The sequence below is a fragment of the Lagenorhynchus albirostris genome, chromosome 1 (assembly GCF_949774975.1).
Source record: "Lagenorhynchus albirostris chromosome 1, mLagAlb1.1, whole genome shotgun sequence".
NCBI lineage: Eukaryota > Metazoa > Chordata > Mammalia > Artiodactyla > Delphinidae > Lagenorhynchus > Lagenorhynchus albirostris.
Window position 1 is genome coordinate 93,648,808 of NC_083095.1, and position 22,379 is coordinate 93,671,186.

Below are 22,379 nucleotides of genomic sequence, written 5' to 3' on the forward strand. Positions count from 1 at the left end.
TTTCTAGTGAGAGGCTTCAGAGCTTTTATTAAGAATTTCAGTAAGAGTTTTTGAGCAATTGATGTATTATTAGGTTAATTATTAATTTGTGTTGAGAAAGGACAGGTGGGAATTTATACACACATGTATATATTCTTACAATTAGCTTAAGACGTTCAAATGAAAATGAGTGCAAAAACACTCAAAAAATTTCATACCTAGGTTATAGTTTTATGTGTATTTACATACTACCTGAATTATCTTCTGGACACGTCTGATTACAAGGTAAACAACACCTCAAAGATTCGACCAACACTGCCACTTTGCTATTCTCTTTATATCCTACTCCTCCCCCCGACCCACCTCAAGCAATTTTTAGATACATTCTTCCTAATGCTGCCTAGCAAAGTTATGAATACAAGGAAGGCACTTAACCACTTCAGGCTTTGAGTTTGGTTCTCAATAAATGTTAAAAACACTTTCATATTGAATATATTCACTGGTAGTAATCATTTAAACTGGAGAGTAAGCAAAATATACTCTTTCAGAGAAGTTACACATTCTAATGGAAAGAACTAAACAGGCATACACCATACCAATTCTGTATAAAGCTCATAAAAGTTTCCAACCTGAAACTCCCTAAGTGAAATTTACAAGAAACAAAAACTGAACACTGGCGTCCTTACCACCCATTCACTGAACCTTCTGCTTGGTGTTGAATTTTAAGACATTATTACTTTTCTCTAATTACGAAAACAAACTTGTGTACACATATTTATTACTGTTACTTAACCGGCTCTCCTCCCCTTTAAACTAGGCAGAGAATTGAAACCCACTAAAACCCACTAAGAGAATTACACTTTGGTGTGTTCTTTAAGAAATTATTTTAAATTATTACTGTTACCAGAAAGCCCCAGAATGGAATCAAATGAGCCCTAAGGCGAAACAGAAACTAGAGGAAGAAAAAAATCTGTATGAGAGCAATTAAACTAAAGCGCAGTCCTTGAACCGATCGCGTATACGTTTTTTCCTTCTTTCGGGGTTGGGGTTGGGGGTAGTGCGGCTTAAGCAGCGGTAAGAAAGACTGGACAATAAAATTCAGAGGTCAATTCAAAACGCCTGGAACAGTGAAACTACAGAGGAGAAGCACCAAAGTCCGAGTCGTATTAGGGGCTCGGCAGGTAGCTTTCGCGGGGGTAGGTACCGGGACTTCAAAGGACGGGAATGGGGGCTGGACCAAAAGGCAGTAGTGGGACAGGGGTGGGTATGAAAGCAAAAACCCAGAGCAGGCCGCGTAGGCGCGGGAAAGGGCAGGCCGGCAGGGAGCCAGTGGGGGTGAGGCGGCAGCAGCAGCAGCGGCGGCGGAAGGTGGGGGGCCCGGCCCCGCCCCGGGGAGGCCCGAGCGCCCGCCCGTCCCCCTTACCAGAGGGAGCAGGAAGCCCCACAGCAGGGCGGCGGCGGCGGGGGTCAGCGGTTGCTGCAGCCCCATCAGACTGCCTGGTGAGCGCCCGGCGGCGCGGCGCGAGGCGGGGCGGGTTCCGGGGTCCCCTCGCGGCGCTGCTTCGGTGGCCGGGCCGGACAGGGGCGGGCAGCAGGGTTGGGTTGGGGCCGCCGCGGCTGCTGGAGCCGCCACTGCAGCGCCGACTTCCTCTTCCGGCCCCGCCCGGAGGCCGCGGAAACCCCCACGGGGCAAGTGGAGGCTGGGTCAGCGCGCGTCGCCCGCCGGGCTCTCTCAGGCTCCCGGCGCTGGCGAGTACCGGCAGCGGGTCTGGGCGTGTCTCTTTACAGCTGCGTGACCTGAACTGTTCCCCGGTCCGGGCAGGCGAAGGGACTTTTTCAAGCCCTCCTTCTTCCTAGAAGCGGCGGAGCGCCTGTTCAGTTCCCCACCAACTACCCAGGTGCTCGAGCCAAAAACCTACATGCTCTGAGTCTTAATTCACCTGCTCATCAGCCGTCCTAGGCTCTCTCACATGTATGTCCCCCAAACGCCCACCTTCTCCTAAACCGCAGTGACCACCCCCAGACCACCGTTGCTTCTCTCCTCCAAACTGGTTTCTGTTTCCACTCCCCACAGCCCATTATCCACACAGCTGTCCTGGAGAGATCTTTTTGAAAATGTAAATCAGATCATGTCACTCCCAACCACACTTAGAATAAAATCAAAGCTCTACTCTGGGACTTCCCTGGTGTCCCAGTGGTTAAGAATCCACCTGCCAATGCAGGGGACAGGGGTTCGAGCCCTGGTCCTAGAAGATCCCACAAGCCATGGAGCTACTGAAGCCCACGCGCCTAGAGCCCGTGCTCTGCAACAAGAGAAGCCACCGCAATGAGAAGCCTGCCACTGCAACAAAAACCCAACACAGCCATAAATAAATAAATTTATTTTTAAAAAAAAAACGGAACACTCTACTCTGGAGGACAAAGTTTATATAACATGGTCCGTGCCTGCTTCTCTGACCCCATCTTCACTGTTTTCCCACACTAGTTTCAAGCCACATGGGCCGCCTTCGGTTCTTCCGGCCTTTGTACTGGTAGTCCTCCCTGCTGGAACGCTCCTCTCTCTGAATACCTGGCACGCTGGCATTCACTTATCAGCTTAAATGTCACTTCCTCAGACGGAACTTATTTATTTACTTTTTAAGTTAATTAATTAATTTTGGGCTGCATTGGGTCTTCGTTGCTGTGTGTGGGCTTTCTCTAGTTGCAGTGAGCAGGGGTTACTCTTTGTTGTGGTGCGTGGGCTTCTCATTGCGGTGGCTTCTCTTGTTGCAGAACTCGGGCTCTAGGTGCGCGGGCTTCAGTAGTTGTGGCACATAGACTCAGTAGTTGTGGCTCACGGGCTCTAGAGCACAGGCCCAGTAGTTGTGGCACACAAGCTTAGTTGCCCCACAGCATGTGGGATCTTCCCAGACCAGGGCTTGAACCCGTGGCCCCTGCATTTGCAGGCGGATTCTCAACCACTGCGCCACCAGGGAAGTCCCGAGGGAACTTATTGACATACCCAATCTAAAGTAGCCACCCAGTCACTTTCATATCACATGATTTAATTCTCTGCACAGCACTTTTCACTCTTACTTATTTATCTCATCGTTTATTTATGATGTAGATTCCCACTTGATAGAAAGGTGTATCTTTGCTTTGGTCACTGCTGTATCCATTACAACATTTGGCTTAAATTTGGTCCTCAAATATTTGTTGGATGAATATTCAATACCAAACACTGAATAGAATGCTGTCCCTGCCATCCCACAGCTCATGGTTTAGTGAAGGACATAGATGTGTGAGCAAACAGTTCAGGGTGAGTAGTGACCCTTTTGTTTGCACAAGATGCTATGGGAGTATCAAAGGGACATTTTAAAGGGGTGCCAGGAAAAATTTCAACCTAAGCTGAGTCTAGAAGGCTGAGTTAATTTTAGCCAGGCAATGGGTAGGAGAAGGGGGAGACTTCCAGAAAGAATGAACCATTAGTGTCAAAGCCAAAGGTGACATTGGAGGAACTGCAAAACTTGGGCTTGGCTGAAGTTATGAGTGATGATAGATGAAGTGAGAGAAGAAGGCAGAGGCCAAATCACAAATAGATAGGGGTATCCTGCTTGGAACTTTAGGCTTCGTCTAGTTGGTGATGGAAAGCACAGTGACAGACAATTTTTGTTTTAGAAAGCCCTCTGTGATGGCAGGAGGGGTGGCAGATGGATTGAAACAGGGCAAGAGTAGAAGCCAGGAGACCTATTGGACAACAGTAGTAACCTAACCCAGGCAGGGATAGTGAGGGCCTGAACTGAGACAGTGGCAGAAGAAATGGAAAGGAGGAGGAGGTGGTGGATCTGAAAATTCGTAGCAGAATTTGGTATAACTGAGGGTACATGAGAGATGAAGGAGAGGGATGATTCCCAGGATCCTGCCCTGGGCCCTTTATTGAGATGATCATCCCAGGAGATGAAGGAGGTGGGGGATGGGTGAGGAAGAGGAAAGAATTTTGGACTTGAGTTTGAAATGTTTGTGGGACATCCAATTGCAAATGTAGGTTGATGGCTAAGTGGGTTGGTCTGAAACTTAGTGGCACAATGAGACCAGAACTCAGGTCTCCTGCCTGTCAATCTGAGACTCTTTTCACATTTTCTAGCTGCCTAGGGCAAGCCAGATTTCCCTTTTGTAAAATGACTGTGATTAGATGACTTCATCTCTAAATATTCCCTTCTGTCCATAATGGCCCTTCGCCTAGTAAATCTCCAAGGTGGCTCCTGAAGCTGAAGATCTCTGGTTTTCCTGTCTAGAATTATGCCCATTTTTTCTTCCCCTCAGTCGGAGAAAATTTTGTACCTGCAGTCAAAGAACCTGTGTTATAGGCTAGTTCCTTGTGCAGTCTCTCTTTGCCTGCTTTAGTTTTCTCAGCTGAAAAATATAGAGAGTAATACCTGTTCTGCCTGTCTCAGATGAGTATTGTAAAAATTACATGACTTGTAATTTGGGTATAATTACTCTGAAAATTTTTTAAAAAAGAAAAAGAGGGAGAGGAGAGGAAAAACAGAAGGCTGTGTTATTGCTGTAGTCCAGTGTCAGCACTGTTTGTCATAATTCTTCTGCCAGAATTTTTCTTCTTGGTCAAAGTCCCTGTGCATGATGAAGGAAAATGGGAGGGTTAATGGAATATTGAAAAGATTCTTATTTCATGACTTTACTGTTGGAATGGCTGTTAAAGGATATTTGGAGTATACCTCTATTACACAAGAATTTCCCTGGAAGTATTAGGTAGGATAAAATTTACCTGCATAATTTTTAGTCGATATTTTTCTTCTCTAAATAAGCTATGTATAAAAACCCAATTATGGAAAATAACTATCATTAAAGATTGTTTTAATTTCTAAATATATTTAGTTAATGGAATTTTTTCCCCAATGATAAAAGATAGAATGTTATTGGTTGTCAGAACCTTTCTATAGTCTAAGAAATGGTCAAGAACTATTGGCTTCATTTTACAAATGTGTTAGATGACAGCAGCAGAGGAGGAGCTAAAACTCAGTCTCCTACCTTAGTACACTAACAGTAAGTAAACCTGTTGTTTGCTGGTACTTCCACAGTGTTTTTTACTCAGAGGACATTGATGAAGTGTTGGTAATGAGCCCTAAAGACTTTCTTGGGCAATCTAGATCATTACTTTAGTATAGAGCAGTGATTCTTAGTCTTGATTATTTATTAGAGTCACATAGGAGAGCTTAAAGGATACTGATGCCTGGGTCCCACTACTCCCCTTTCCCCATGCAGATCCTAAATTTAATTGGTCTGGATGTAGCCTGTGTATCATAATTTTTAAGGCTCCTCAGGTGATTCTAATATGCAACCGAGGTTGAGAAAGTGGCTTAATCAGTGATTTTTAAAATGTGGCCTCGTGGACCAGCAGTATTGACACCACCTGGGAACTGTGAGCACTGCAAATTCCTCCAGACCTATAGAATCAGAAACTCTGGTTCTTCTGACTATAGAATCAGAAACAAAAGCAATTTGTGTTTTAATAAGCCCCCTAAGCAATTCTGATGCATGCTAAAGTTTGAGAACTATTAGTTTCAGAGCAACATTCCTTAATTCTGCCTGCATATTAGAATCAGATGCAAAGTTAAAATAAAAAGCAAACCATTATGCTCCAACACTAATCAAACTGAAAGGAAAAACAGACAAATCCACAATTACAGTTAAAGATTTCAACTCTTCTCTTTCAATAATTGAAAGAATGAGTAGGCAGAAAATCAGTAAATACAGAAGACTTGATCAACATTATCAACCAATTTGACCTAATTGGCATTTATAGAACACACCACCCAACTTATGCATGATACACATGATTTTCAAGTGTACATGGGACCTTGACCAAAATAAACCATTTGGCCATAAAACAAGTCTCAATAAATTTAAAGTTTCCAAATCATACCAAGTATGTTCTTTGCCCACAACATAATTCAATTAGAAATTAATAACAGAAGGATACCTTGAAGATCTTCAAATAATTAGAAACCCAACACACTTTTCTAAATTACCCATGAACCAAAGAAGTCACAGGAATTAAGAAAATATTTTGAATTGAAGGAAAATGCAAACATGACATGTCAAAAGTTGTGGGGTGCTTAAAAGAAATTTGTAGCACTTACAATAGAAAGGTATAAACATTTAAAATCAATGACCGGGACTTCCCTGGTGGCGCAGTGGTTAAGAACTCATCTGCCAATTCAGGGGACGTGGGTTTGAGCCCTGGTTGGGGAAGATCCCACATGCTGCAGAGCAACTAAGCCCGTGTGCCACAACTACTGAGCCTGTGCTCTAGGGCCCCCGAGCCACAACTACTGAGCCCATGTGCCACAACTACTGAAGCCCGTGCACCTAGAGCCCGTGCTCTGCAGCAAGAGAAGCCACCGCAGTGAGAAGCCCGCGCGCCACGACAAAGAGTAGCCCCCACTCGCCACAACTAGAGAAAGCCTGCGTGCAGCAATGAAGACCCAACACAGCCAAAAATAAATAAGTTTAAAAAATAAATAAATTTATTTATAAATAAAATCAATGACCTAAGCTTCTATCTTAAGAAACTAGAAAAGAAGAGCAAATTAAATCCAAAGATGAGCAGCAGAAAGGAAATTAAAATATCTGAGAAGAAATCAACAAAATAGAAAACAAACAAACAAAAAACAATAGAATTGGTGAAGCCGAAGACTGGCTTTTTGAGAAAATTGATAAGTGTTGGGAAAACTCTAGTCAAACTGATTAGAGGAAAAAGAGAAGATCCAAATTACTAATATCAAGAACAATAAAAAAAAATTACTAAACATCCTAAAGACATTAAAAGGATAACATGTAAGTATTATGAACAACTTTATGCCAATAAATTTGACAACCTAAGTGAAATGGAGAAAGTCCTTGAAAGACAAACTACTTAAAAAGAAATAGGTATTAGTGATAGATTATCTATTTAAAAATTTGAACTTGGGGAATTCCCTGGCGTTCCAGTGGTTAGGACTCCATGCTTTCACTGCTAAGGGCCTGGGTTCTATCCCTGGTCAGGGAACTAAACTTCCATAAGCTGCATGGTGCAGCAAAAAAAAAAAAAAAAATTAATTTGTCATCAAAAACAAGAAAAACTCTAGGTTCACAGAGAAAACTCTAGGCTCACGCGGCTTCAAGAGTGAATTTTACCAAACATTTGAGGAAGAAATAATATCAATTCTACACAAACATTTTCAAAAACTTGAAGGGGGGTAGTACTTCCCAATTCATATTTTGAATCCAGCGAAATAAAAAAATGATATATCAGTTCTAATTAAGATTCATCCAAAACATGCAAGATTATTCAACATTTGTAAATTAATCAATGTACCTCACCATCTCCACACTACAAGGTCAATAATAAAAGAATCAACTGTATTTCTCTACACTAGAAACAAACATTTGGAAATTGAAAATACCATTTACTATAACATCAAATAATATCAAATACTTAGGGATAAATTTGGCAAAGATGTGCAAGACTGAAACATCAAAAACTACAAAACATTACTGGGATCTCTTGATTATTAAGTAGTGTATTGTTTAGCCTCCATGTGTTTGTATTTTTACAGATTTTTTCCTATGTTCATTGCAGCTCTGTTTACAATAGCTAGGACATGGAAGCAACCTAAGTATCCATCAACAGATGAATGGATAAAGAAGATGTGGCACATATATACAAGGGAATATTACTCAGCCATAAAAAGAAATGAAACTGAGTTATTTGTAGTGAGGTGGATGGACCTAGAGTCTGTCATACAGAGTTAAGTAAGTCAGAAAGAGAAAAACAAATACCGTATGCTAACACATATATATGGAATCTAAAAAAAAAAAAAAAAGGTTATGAAGAACCTAGGGGCAGGACAGGAATAAAGACATAGATGTAGAGAATGGACTTGAGGACATGGGGAGGGAGAAGGGTAAGCTGGGACAAAGTGAGAGAGCGACATGGACTTATATATACTTCCAAATGTAAAATAGATAGCTAGTGGGAAGCAGCCGCATAGTACAGGGAGATCAGCTCGGTGCTTTGTGACCACCTAGAGGGGTGGGATAGGGAGGGTGGGAGGGAAACACAAGAGAGAGGAGATATGGGGATATATGTATATGTATAGCTGATTCACTTTGTTATAAAACAGAAACTAACACACCATTGTAAAGCAATTATACTCCAATAAAGATGTTAAAAAAAATTACTGTGAAGTGTTAAAGGGAGACCTAAATAAATAGGGAGATACACTATGCTCATGGATTGGGAAAGTCAAAATACTGTTAGGATGTCAGTTCTGGGACTTCCTTGGTGGCGCAGTGGTTAAGAATCTGCCTGCCAATTCAGGGGACACGGGTTCGAGCTCTGGTCCTGGAGGATACCACATGCTGTGGAGTAACTAAACCTGCGAGCCACAACTACTGAAGCCCACGCGCCTAGAGCCTGTGTTCCACAACAAGAGAAGCCACTGCAATGAGAAGCCCGGGTAACACAACAAAGAGTAGACCCCACTTGCCGCAACTAGAGAAAGCCCGTGCGCAGCAATGAAGACCCAACACAGCCAAAAATAAATAAATAAATTTATTTTTTAAAAAGTCAGTTCTTTCTAAATTGATCTTTAGAAATAATGCAATTCCAATCAAAATCACAGCCAGATTTTTGTTGTTGTTTTTGAAACTAGGATGCCAATTACAAATTTATATGGAAATATAGAAGAGCTAGAGTAGCCAAAATAATTTTGAGGAATAAAAAAGAACCAAATTGAGGACTTAAATACATGATTTCAAGACTTTTTAAAGCTCGACAGTAATTGAGTGGGGTAGTGGATATATATATATGTGTGTGTGTGTATATATATATATATATATATATATACACACACATACACACACACATATACATATAGATCAATGAAAGAGCATAGAGAGTCTGTAATTAGACATATACATATATAGCCAATTGATTATTGATAAAGATGCTAAGGCAATTCAACGGGGTAAGGATAATCTTTTCAATAAATAACTGGGTTATTTGGTCATGCCTCCCAAAACAAAACTTCCCCCAAAATGAAACTCAGTTCTTACCTCATAACATATTCTAAATTTAACTTGAAATAGATCACAGACCTAAATGCAAAGGCTAAAACCAAAAAATTTCAAAGAGAAAACATAGGAGAAAATCTTTTTCTCCTTTTTCTCTGCTACCTTTTGTTAGGCAAAGATTTCTTAAATAAAACACAAAAACCAGAAACTATAAAAGAATAAAAATTGATAAACTGGACTTCATCAAAATGAAAATTTTCTTTTCTTTGAAAGATAATGTTAAGAGAAGTAAAGGCTAGCCACAGACTGGGAGCAAATATTTGCAAAACATATCCAACAAAGACTTGTATCCAGGATATATAAGAAACTCTCATATCTCAATAATTAGAAGACAAAAAACGCAATTGAAATAATGAAGAAAATATTTGAAAAATATAATCTTACAAATAGTCACCAAAAGCAGATTCATCGTTCCCTGGGGAGGGTATGGATGGAAGGATGGGATATGAGAGTACATAAAGAAATTTTGGAAGATGATAGAAATATTTGTTATCTTGATTGTGGTGACGGATTCACAAATGTATATTTACATCAAAACTTGTCACACTTTCAATATGTACAGTTTACTGTAGCCATATATACCTCAATAAAGCTGTAAACACACACACACACACACACACACACACACACACACTAATAAACGATACCAAAAAAGATTCTATGCCCAAACCTCATCCCCAAGAAATTCTGATTTATTTGGTCTGGGGTAGGGCCAGTCGTCGATATTTTAAAAGCTCCCTAGGTGATTCTACTGTGCAGCCAGAGCTGGGAATTACTGGTAGAGAGAAATCAATTCATTATTACTAGTAAACTCAGACTTTCTAGGCGTTTCCAATAGAGAAGGCTATAGGCCAGATCTCATTCCTTCCTTCTTCTCTAAGAGTGGGAAAAAGTATCCCACGAGTTTTCATTTAGCGTTTGTGTTGTTGGGGTTGGATACATGTGTTGGTATCTATCTCTGAGCGCAACTTATAGGAGACAATCTTTTTTATTATTTTATTTTATTTTTGGCTGCATTGGGTCTTTATTGCTGCGTGTGGGCTTTCTTTAGTTGTGGTGAGCGTGGGCTACTCTTCATTGAGGTGCACAGGCTTCTCACTGAAGTGGCTTCTCTTGTTGCGGAGCATGGGTTCTAGGCGCACGGGCTTCAGTAGTTGTGGCACATGGGCTTCAGTAGTTGTGGCTCGTGGGCTCTAGAGCGCAGGCTCGGTAGTTGTGACGCACGGGCTTAGTTACTCCGGGGCACGTGGGATCTTCCCGGGCCAGGGCTCGAACCCGTGTCCCCTGCCTTGGCAGGTGGATTCTTAACCACTGTGCTACCAGGAAGCCCAATCTTATTTTTTCTTAAACAGCTCTTTTGAGGTGTAATTGACATACAAGCATTGTATATGTTTAAGGTGTACAACTTAGTGGTTTGATACATATACATTGTGAAATGATCACTACAACAAGCTAATTAATATATCTATCACTTCCACATAGTTACCATTTGTGTGTGTGTGTGTGATGAAAAAACTTCATCTAAGATCTACCCTTTTAGCAAATTTCAAGTATTCTATACAGTGTTGTTAACTGTCATTACCATGCTGTATGTTAAATCTCAAGAATTTATTCATCCTGCATAATTGAAACTTTGTACCCTTTGACCAACTTCACCCCATTTCCCCCTTCCCCCAGTCCCTGGCAACCACCATTCTATTTTCTGCTTCTATGAGTTTGACTAATTGGATTCACATATAAGTGAAATCATGCAGCAGACTCATTCTGAGTCTGACTTATTTCACTTAATATAATGTCCTCTAGGGCTTCCCTGGTGGCGCAGTGGTTGAGAATCTGCCTGCCAGTTCAGGGGACACGGGTTCAAGCCCTGGTCTGGGAAGATCCCACATGCTGTGGAGCAACTGGGCCCGTGAGCCACAATTACTGAGCCTGCACGTCTGGAGCCTGTGCTCCGCAACAAGAGAAGCCGCGATAGTGAGAGGCCTGCACACGGCGATGAAGAGTGGCCCCCGCTTGCCACAACTAGAGAAAGCCCTCGCACAGAAACGAAAACCCAACACAGCCATAAATAAATAAATAAATAAATTTTAAAAATAAATAAATAATGTCCTCTAGGTTCATCCATGTTTTTGCAAATGGCAGGATTTCATTCCTTTTAAAGGCTAAATAATATTCCACTGTGTATCTATTTTATCTATCTATCTAAATGTGTACGTGTGTGTGTATCACATTTTAAAATCCATTCATTCATTGAAGGACATCTGAGTTACTTCCATGTCTTGGCTATTGTGAATAGTGCTGCAATGAACGTGGGAATGCAGGTATCTCTGCGAGATCCTGATTTCAGTTCTTTTGGAAATATACCCAAAAGTGGGATTGCTGGTACACATAGTAGTCCTAATTTTAATTCTTTTTCAAGAATCTCTGTAGTGTTTTTCATAGTGGCTTCATCATTTTACATTCTTACTAACAGTGTGCAACTCTTCTAGTGTCTCCACACTTGTTATCTTTTGGGGTTTTTTAATAATGGCCATCCTAACAGATATAAAGTGATACATCAATGTGGTTTTGTCTTGTATCTCCCTGATGATTAATGATGTTGAGCATCTTTTCATATACTCGGCCATTTGTATGTCTTCTTTGGAGAAATGTCTGTTCAAGTCCTTTGCCCATTTTTAAATTAGCTTTTTAACTATATAGAGTTTTAGAAGTTCTTTATACGTTTTGGAGATTAACTCTTTATCAGATATATAGTTAGCAAATATTTTCTCCCATTCCATAGGTTGCTTTTCATCTTGTTGTTTGTTTCCTTTGCTGTGCAGAAATTTTTTAGTTTGATGTAGTCCCACTTGTTTGTTTTTGTTGCCTGTGCTTTTGGTGTCATTATCTATGAAATCATTACCAAGCCTGAAGTCCTGAAGTTTTTCCCCTATTTTTTCTTCTAAGAGTTTTATAGTTTCAGGTCTTATGTTTAAGTCTTTAACCCATTTTGAGTTTATTTTTGTGCTTGTAACTCTTTTGATAGGAATAATCAATGTTGCCACCTCAGCCTCAGTAATTATCCTGTCTGCAGATTAAAAAGCTGCTTAGTTTCCTGGTATTGTTTTCCTGTAGCAACTACGTGGCTTTGGTTAAACACTTTCCTCCTCTAATACCTGTTTCTGAGGTATTTATCCTTGAGCAGAACATGTAATTTGAATGCTTCCTGGGTCATAGGAGGTGACTAGGAGCAGAGACGCAAGCTGACAGCTGTGGTTTTATCACCAGATCTTCTGTTTACCTGTGCAACATATATACTGTTCTTGACGGAGCTGCCTCCCAGTTGGAATTTTGTCAGTAAGTGAAACATAGTAGACATTTCCTACTGAGAGGTGAATTTACATATTAACTTGAATCTCAGGGCATGCAGAAGAGAAATATGCAATGGACGGAAATACTCTGAGAAAAAATTCATGAAGCTCACAGTTGTGGGGGAGCAGGTGACCCAAGGTGACAGGACCAAAATGCAGGCTCTGGTCACCTTCTCTTGGGAAATCTTTGTAAGCTCTTAGCAAGGGAACTTCTTGAAGGCAAAGCAATGCAAAGTTTAATAATAATGTCTTATAAACTACTTTATTATCATTTTAAAGCTCCTATTCTGGGTTAGATGCTTTGTATACATTATCTAATTTAATTAATTTGAAGCAATTTTATGAGATAAATTATTGCTCCCATTTTGCAGATTAGGAAATTTAGATATCAAATTATGCATATGAAATCTCCCAGCAAGTTATAGAGCAGGAATTGAAACCCAATCAGAGAGGATTCTGGAAAGATAGCAGAGTAGGAAGCACCGGGAATCTGCCAGTTGGATTCCTATGTATATCATTGTAGGTGCTCAATAAATGTTTCCTAAATTAGTAAAATTTGCCAATAATTAAGAAGCCTGTATTCTGGTTTTGAATATTTTTGGATTCAACTAAAGCATCATCTCAAGCTTAAAGAAATCTAGTCTTTTGAGGAATAGCCAGATCTAATTTTTCAAACAAAATCAGTTCTTTGAATTTTGATTTGCCTGGAAAATCTGAGTCTCCTCACTGACTGGTAACAAGGAGGAAGAAAGTTAAGTTGCATATTCAATATTAAGATGAATCATTTTGACAATTAAGACTTATTAAATCCCAGAAATTTTTTTAAAGTTTTGTAACTTTCTGAACAATTTAAATTTACCAAGTGAGTCCCTAATAATAGCTTTGATTTTTTTCCTTCCAGGACATATTTCCACACTAAAAATGAAAAGATAACCTGATACATACATAAGATAATCTTAAAGATTATAGAATACCCATATGTGTATATATACTTTTGTACATATTTGTATGAATGAATTTTTTAAAGTAAACTTTCTGAAAGTGATAACCTATTGTTTTGTAAACTAGAGTTATATTGTTCTTGCTGTTGAGGCATAACAAGAGGTGCTATTGTCTGTATAAATCAGTGTGAGGAGCAGTGGTTGATTTTAGATGTTTCTGGGAAAGACAAAGCCTAGCTCGTTCCCAAGCTTCCCAGGCAGAGCAGATTGACTCACATGTTGCTAAAATCCCCCTCTGGCTCCAGATGAATGAATGAATGAATCGATGCGGTATTCTTGCTTGGGCATTACAGTATTGTCTATTGACATGTTGAGACTACTCTGGGCTTTTAAAACCAAAGAAGCTTATTTATAGGAGCCTCCAGATTAATAACTTATCACCCTCAGCAAGTAAATGCAACTAGATGCTCTTTGATACACAAGGATGCTTTCAAGCCTCTAAGGTGCCATACATTATACAACAGAGTACTTTCCACATGACTTTTCTGGCTCTATTTTGCTGTGATTCTATGAACTATTACCTGCTCAGAAGAAAACGGACTCAGGACTTTTTGGCTAATAGTGCAATTCAACAACAAAACTGTATTCAGCCTCTATTATGTGCGAGATGAATAAGGGATATTCTGGGTCATAAACCAGTACCCTCCCCACTGCAAGATAAAGGATGACACAAACTCACAAAAATAAATTAACATTTTAAGTCAATGTTTTATCAACTGTCTGATTTAGTAGGAAGATTATTACATTCATCCCAATGTGTAGGCTGACCTCCATGAGTTATTTGCTGAGAATGCAAAGTATATAATTATATTTTCTAATTAACAAGCCTTGACAGTATTGAGCTTTTCCCCCGCCTTTCCTTGTTTTTCATTAACCTACACCTGCCATTCTGTATCAGGTGTACATGCCAGAGATCCCGATGATAGGGCCATGTGATATTGACAGCCCAGTCTAGGGATTAGTGTGCAACCCAGTCAGCAACTGCAGCTGGTCATTTCCAGCCACTTGGATCAGCTGAGATGAGAACATCAATTTAAATGAAAGTGTAATTAGAGTGGTGACCCACTGTCACGAGATACAGACTTAAGGCCAGGAGTTTAAAATTCAATAACAAAAGTGTGGAGCACAGGAAATAGGAAAGAGTGAGAGAAGTATTTTACAATTTATGAAGATGAAAGAGCTCTCTATACCTTTAAATTAACTTTTTCTTCAAGTACAATACACAGACAGGAAAGCACATATATTGTAAGGGTTCACCGCAGTTCTACACATCTGTGTATCCAGCACCTAATCAAGAAACTGAACATAACTCCTGAGAAATCCCTGTTGTATTTCCTTCTAGCTAGTATTCGCTCCCAAGAGTAACTGCTTTCTGACTTCTTTATTTCCCCAGTGTTATTGAGATATAATTGACCGACGTACAGCATTGTTTACCTTTAAGGTGTACAATATGACGGCTTGGTATTTCTGTATATTGTGAAATAATTACCACAATAAGTTTAATTAACACATACGTTTCCTTACATAGTTACCTTGGGGTTTTTTGTTTGTTTGTTTGTTGTTTTGGTGGTGAGAACATTTAAGATCTTCTCTCTTAGCAACTTTCAAGTATACAATACAGTATTGTTAACTATAGTTACTAGGCTGAATATTAAATCCCCAGAACGAATTCATTTTATGACTGGAAGTTTGAATCTTTTGAACAACATCTCCACGTTTCTGCCACCCTCCAGCCTCTGGCAACCATCAATCTACTGTTTCTATGAATTCAACTCTTTTAGATTCTACATATAAGTTAAATCATACAGTATTTGTCTTTCTCTGCCTGACTTATTTCACTTAACATAATGCCCTCAAAATTCATGTTATCACAAATGGCAGGATTTCCTTCTTTTTTTATGGTATTGTATCATATTCCATTGTATATATATGCCATATTTTCTTTATTCATTCATGTTTTTCTTTTTTTTTGGCTGCGCTGGGTCTTCACTGTGGCACGCAGGCTTATCTAGTTGTGGTGAGTGGGCTCCAGAGCGTGGGCTTAGTAGTTGGGGGGCTCAGGCTCTCTAGCTCTGGCACGTGGGCTACAGAGCACACTGCTAGCGTGGGCTTAGTTGCCCCGAGGCATGTGGGATCTTAGTTCCCCGACCAGGGATTGAACCTGCATCCCCTGCATTGAAAGGCGGATTCTTAACTACTGGACCACCAGGGAAGTTCCTATTCATTCATCTGTTGATGGACACTTAGGTTGTTTCCATGTCTTGGCAATTGTGAATAGTGCTGCAATGGACGTAGGAGTACAGATATCGCTTCAAGATCCTGATTTCATTTCCTTCAGATATATACCCGTAAGTGAGATTGCTAGGTCATATGGTAGTTCAATTTTTAATTTTTTGATGACCCTCCATACTATTTTCCATAATGGCTCTATGAATTTATATTCCCACCAGCAGTGCACAAGGGTTCCCTTTTTTCCACATCCTTGCCAACAGTTGTGATCTTTTGGGGTTTTTTGGTAATAATCATGCTAACAAGTGTGAGGTGATACTTCACTGTGGTTTTGATTTGCATTTCCCTGATGATTAGTGATGTTGTACACCTTTTCATGTACCTGTTGGAATTGCTTTCTGATTTCTATCACCCCATATTTAGTTTTGTCTCTTCTTAAACTTCAAATAATCGAAATCATACAATTTTTACTCTTTTGTGTTTTGCTTTTCTCTCAACATTGTGAAATTCATCCACATTGTTGCATATGGTTGTAGTTCAGTCATTTGCACTGCTATATAGTATTCCATTTTATAAATGTACTACAATTTTTTATCCATTCTTTGCTCATGAGTATTTGGGTAGTTCTCTACATTTGGTTAATACAAAAAGGAAAAACACATATCTTAAACAATGAAAAACTTGATTTTACAAGGTCCTGGTGACCTGGCCTGAACTCATTCCTCCAGCCTCAGGCCTTGTTATTTCCCTGGTCTCATTGAAAGTTCCAGTTATACTGAACTTTCTGTTGTAGAATCCATCTCTTGCTCATTTCCTGGCCTTTGAACATTCGGTTCTTTCTTCCTGGAATACGTGTTTCCCACCGCCTATGCCTTAACCTGGATAACACCCACTCCTCCGTTGGGTCTCAGTTTGGATGCCTTTTCCTCTAGAAAACAACCACCTCCCTCTAATTGACTAATTAGGTTATCCTCCTGCATTGCCAGTTTACTCGAATATGTCCCCAGGAGACTGCGGAGAGAGGCAGCCTTATTCTCTGTGTATTCTATCTCTGGTGCTTAGTGTAGAGTGGGCACAGGTTTGGCTGGATACATTTATTTATTACAATCTAATAAGTAATTAATCCAGTGATACACACTTATCATTTTAAGACCTAGTAAACTTTCATAGAAACAGGACATGATCTGGTTATTTTGTAATTTCTCCTCAGTTTTGATGAATACAGAAATCGAATATGCACATTTTCAAAAGGAAAATATGTTTCTTTTCAAACATCATTCTTGAAACACAGCCTCCTACATATCCTGCTGTTTCAATGGTATTTTATACTTGTTGGTTAGAGAACTGGGACCATTGTGAAGCTAGATTCAAAACATGTCTGCAGTACTCTCAAGTCTCCATGTTCTCTGGAAAAAGAGGTGTGTTGAAGGTTTGTCAGGAGTTTTCCCACCGAGTCTCTGTATTTTTGTTTGGATGATAGGCTGGTTTCTCCAATTCTCTGGCCAAAGGCTAGTTTTCAGCTTTGGAAGGAATAACCTGAGTTGGAAGGTGAATGTGGATTGGGCTACCTTGACGATAAGAAGCACGTAGGGTATTTGTTAAAAATATAAATTCCCGGGACTTCCCTGGTTGCGCAGTGGTTAAGAATCCGCCTGCCAATGCAAGGGACACGAAATCGAGTCCTGGTCCAGGAATATCCCACAAGCCGCAGAGCAACTAAGCCCGCACGCCACAACTATGGACCCGCGTGCCTAGAGCCTGTGCTCTGCAACAAAGAGAAGCCGCTGCAAGGAGAAGGCCGCGCACCGCAATGAAGAGTAGCCCCCACTCGCCACAACTAGAGAAAGCCTGCGCACAACAATGAAGACCCAATGCAGCTTTCTCTTCGTTGCAGTGTGTGGGCTTCTCATTGTGGTGGCTTCTCTTTGTTGCAGAGCACAGGCTCTAGACACACAGGCTAATTTATTTATCTACTATCTATCTATTTATTTATTTATGGTTGCATTTTATCTTCATTGCTGTGCAATGAAGCAATATATATATATATATAGCTCCCAATGTAAATTGGTGAAAGCACTATGGAGAACAGTATAGAGGTTCCTTAAAAAACTAAAAATAGAGCTACCATGATCCACTCCTGGGTATATAGCCAGAAAAAAATGAAAACACTTTTTTGAAAAGATACATGTACCCCAGTGTTCATAGCAGCACTGCTTAGAATAGCCAAGATATGGAAGCAACACAAGTGCCCATCAACAGACGGTTGGATTAAGATATACACATATCTGTCTATATATATATATACACACAATGGGATATTATACTTAGTGAAATAAGTCAGAGAAAGACAGATACTATATGATATCACTTACATGTGGAATCTAAAAATAAAATAGAAATGAATGTATATGCAAAGCATAAACAGACTCTTAGACATAGAAAACAAATGTGTGATTACCAAAGGGGAGAGGGAAGTGGAGGTGGGACAAATTAGGGGTATAGCATTAACAGATACAAACCACTACATATAAAATAGATAAATAACAAAGATATACAGTTACAGCATAGGAAATTATACCCATGATCTTTTAAAAACCTATAATGGAGTGTAATCTCCAAAAATACTAAATAACTATGCTATACACCTGAAACTAACACAACTTTACCTCAATTAATAAAATCAAATTCTCAGTTCCCATCAGAGCCTCTTAATCAGAATCCCCAGGGGAGGGGATTAACTAGGTTTTACCCTGTTTTAAGAGCCCCGGGTAATTCTTATCAAGAGCAAAGTATAGGAAATGCTGTTTGACAAATTCCAAGTGTTTTAGGAATTGGGGTATAGTTAATGGTGTGCTAGAGCTGGCTTGATTTGCAAGTTGATTGTGCATATCTCTTCCCAGATCCACGTTGGGTAAATTCTTGTTGGTAAACTGAAATTGTTCATAGTAGGAGTACTTATACCACAGAAATTGGCAAATGCTACAAATCAGGGCATTTCCCCCCCAAAGAGCCAGTTTTTAAACATTTATGTGCATACCACTGACTATAGAAGTAAACAAACCAAGGAAAATCCTTGCCCTCTTGGAACTCACATTCCATTCTAATTGGGCAGACGGACAAAATAAGTAAGTGAATTACGTTAGAAGTATGTTAGAAGGAGCTAAACACTAAAGAGACAGAGTTGCAGAAAGAGATAAGGAGTATGCGTGATGATGGGCATTGCAATTCTAAATAAAGTGGTCAGGAAAGTTTTCACTGAGAACATAATATTTTAGCATTAATTTGAAGGAGAGGAGGGAGTAAGCCATGCATATAGCTAAGAGAACAGTGGTTGAGACAGAAAGAAGCATCAGTGGGAAGGCCCTGAAACAGGAATGCTGCAAGGGGCCCACTAGAGCTGGAGCTAAGTGAGGAAGGGGTAGAGTACTAGGAGCTGAGATCCTACAGGTAATGGACGAAGAAGCAAGAGAGGGGTGGAAGGCCAGAATATGAAGAGTCTAGAAGGCCATTGTGAAGACTTGAGATAAATTAATAGGAGCAATTGCAGATTTTTACAGAGTTAAAATATATTATCAAATGTTAACTTGTTAGATTCCCTGCTGAATTCAAAGCTGACTTCCGAATTGCTTTCTTTCCGCTGGTTTAACCTCTAGACTTGCCTTGGTAGCATTAGTCACAGATGGCTATTTAAATTTGAATTAATTTAAACATTAATTACTAATTTAAATCTATTAATTTAAGTTAAATAAAATTAATTTAAATTATTAAAAATAAAATGAAACTAAGAATTTAGTTCCTTGCTTGCAGTGGCCACATTTCAACTGTTCAACAGCCACAGGTGGTTAATAGTGACCACGTAGGACAGCACAGATGTAGAACATTCCCATCATTGCAGAAGGTTCAATTGGATGGGGCTGCTCTAGGCAGTAACCTTGGTGAGATTAACTATAGACTGGGCACGAAGAAGAACTACAACCTGCAGCCTATGGAACAAAAACCACATTCACAGAAAGATAGACAAGATGAAAAGGCAGAGGGCTATGTACCAGATGAAGAAACAAGATAAAACCCCAGAAAAACAACTAAATGAAGTGGAGATAGGCAACCTTCCAGGAAAAGAATTCAGAATAATGATAGTGAAGATGATCCAGGCCCTCAGAAAAAGAATGGAGGCAAAGATCGAGAAGATGCAAGAAATGTTTAACAAAGACCTAGAAGAATTAAAGAACAAACAAACAAGATGAACAATACAATAACTGAAATGAAAACTACACTAGAAGGAACCAATAGCAGAATAACTGAGGCAGAAGAACAGATAAGTGACCTGGAAGACAAAATGGTGGAATTCACTGCTGTGGAACAGAATAAAGAAAAAAGAATGAAAAGAAATGAAGGCAGCCTAAGAGACCTCTGGGACAACATTAAACGCAACAACATTCTCATTATAGGGGTCCCAGAAGGAGAAGGGAGAGAGAAAGGACCAGAGAAACTATTTGAAGAGATTATAGCCAAAAACTTCCCTAACATGGGAAAGGAAATAGCCACCCAAGTCCAGGAAGTGCATAGAGTCCCATACAGGATAAAACCAAGGAGAAACACGCCGAGACACATAGCAATCAAATTGGCAAAAATTAAAGAAAAGAAAAATTATTGAAAGCACCAAGGGAAAAACGACAAATAACATACAAGGGAACTCCCATAAGGTTAACAGCTGATTTCTCAGCAGAAACTCTACAAGTCAGAGGGAGTGGCATGATATACTTAAAGTGATGAAAGAGAAGACCCTACAACCAAGATTACTCAACCCGGCAAGGATCTCATTCAGATTCGATGGAGAAATCAAAAGCTTTACAGACAAACAAAAGCTAAGAGAATTCAGCACCACCAAACCAGCTCTACAACAAATGCTAAAGGAACTTCTCTAAGTGGGAAACACAAGAGAAGAAAAGGACCTACAAAAACAAACCCAAAACAATTAAGAAAATGGTCATAGGAACATACACATTGATAATTACCTTAAATGTGAATGGATTAAATGCTCCAACCAAAAGACACAGGCTTGCTGAATGGATACAAAAACAAGACCCATCTATATGCTGTCTACAAGAGACACACTTCAGACCTAGGGACACATACAGACTGAAAGTGGGGGGATGGAAAAAGATATTCCATGCAAATTGAACTCAGAAGAAAGATGGAGTAGCAATACCCATATCAGATAAAATAGACTTTAAAATAAAGAATGTTACAAGAGACAAGGAAGGACACTACATAATGATCAAGGGATCAATCCAAGAAGAAGATATAACAATTATAAATATATATGCACCCAACATAGAAGCACCTCAATACATAAGGCAACTGCTAACAGTTATAAAACAGGAAATCAACAGTAACACAATAATAGTGGGGGACTTTAACACCTCACTTACCAATGGACAGATCATCCAAAATAAAAATAAATAAGGAAACAGAAGCTTTAAATGATACAAGAGACCAGATAGATTTAATTGATATTTATAGGACATTCTATCCAAAAACAGCAGATTACATTTTCTTCTGAAGTGCGCACAGAACATTCTCCAGGATAGACCACATCTTGAGTCATAAATCAAGTCTCAGTAAAATAAGAAAATTGAAATCATATCAAGCATGTATTCTGACCACAATGCTATGAGATTAGAAATGAATTACAGGGAAAAAAATGTAAAAAGCACAAACACATGGAGGCTAAACAATACATTACTAAATAACCAAGAGATCACTGAAGAAATCAAAGAGGAAATCAAAAAATACCTAGAGACAAATGACAATGAAAATACGTCAATCCAAAATCTATGGGATGCAGCAAAAGCAGTTCTAAGAGGGAAGTTTATAGCTATACAAGCCTACCTCAAGAAACAAGAAAAATCTCAAACAAAAAATGAAACCTTACACCTAAAGGAACTAGAGAAAGAAGAACAAACAAACCCCAAAGTTAGCAGAAGGAAAGAAATCATAAAGATCAGAGCAGAAATAAATGAAATAGAAACAAAGAAAACAATAGCAAAGATCAATAAAATTAAAAGCTGGTTCTTTGAGAAAATAAACAAAATTGATAAACCATTAGCCAGACTCATCAAGAAAAAGAGGGAGAGGACTCAAATCAATGAAATCAGAAATGAAAAAGGAGAAGTTACAACAGACACCGCTGAAATACAAAGCATCCTAAGAGACTACTACAAGCAACTGTATGCCAATAAAATGGACAACCTGGAAGAAATGGACACATTCTTAGAAAGGTAGAACCTTTCAACACTGAACCAGGAAGAAACAGAAAATATGAACAGACCAATCACAAGTAATGAAATTGAAACTGTGATTAAAAATCTTCCAACAAACAAAAGTCCAGGACCAGATGGCTTCACAACTGAATTCTATCAAACATTTAGAGAAGAGCTAACACCCATCCTTCTCAAACTCTTTCAAAAAATTGCAAAGGAAGGAACACTCCCAAACTCTTTCTATGAGGCCACCATCACCTTGATACCAAAACCAGTCAAAGATACTACAAGAAAAGAAAATTACTGGCCAATATCACTAATGAATATAGATGCAAAACTCCTCAACAAAATACTAGCAAACAGAATCCAAAAACACATTAAAAGGATCATACACCATGATCAAGTGGGATTTAACCCAGGGATGAAAGGATTCTCCAATA

At 39.3% G+C, this 22,379-nt stretch overlaps 1 protein-coding gene and 1 pseudogene across 1 annotated transcript in view; one reads left to right on the forward strand and one right to left on the reverse strand.

The window, feature by feature from the left end:
* Window positions 1-1,631, reverse strand: part of SPPL2A (signal peptide peptidase like 2A) — a 52,338-nt gene extending 50,707 nt beyond the window's left edge. The window contains exon 1 of the mRNA XM_060149799.1: window positions 1,403-1,631. Coding sequence (XP_060005782.1) covers window positions 1,403-1,468 — 66 coding nt within the window. The 5' untranslated portion in view covers window positions 1,469-1,631. The remainder of the gene's footprint in view (window positions 1-1,402) is intronic.
* Window positions 1,352-22,379, forward strand: part of LOC132528547 (large ribosomal subunit protein eL32-like) — a 40,629-nt pseudogene continuing 19,601 nt past the window's right edge.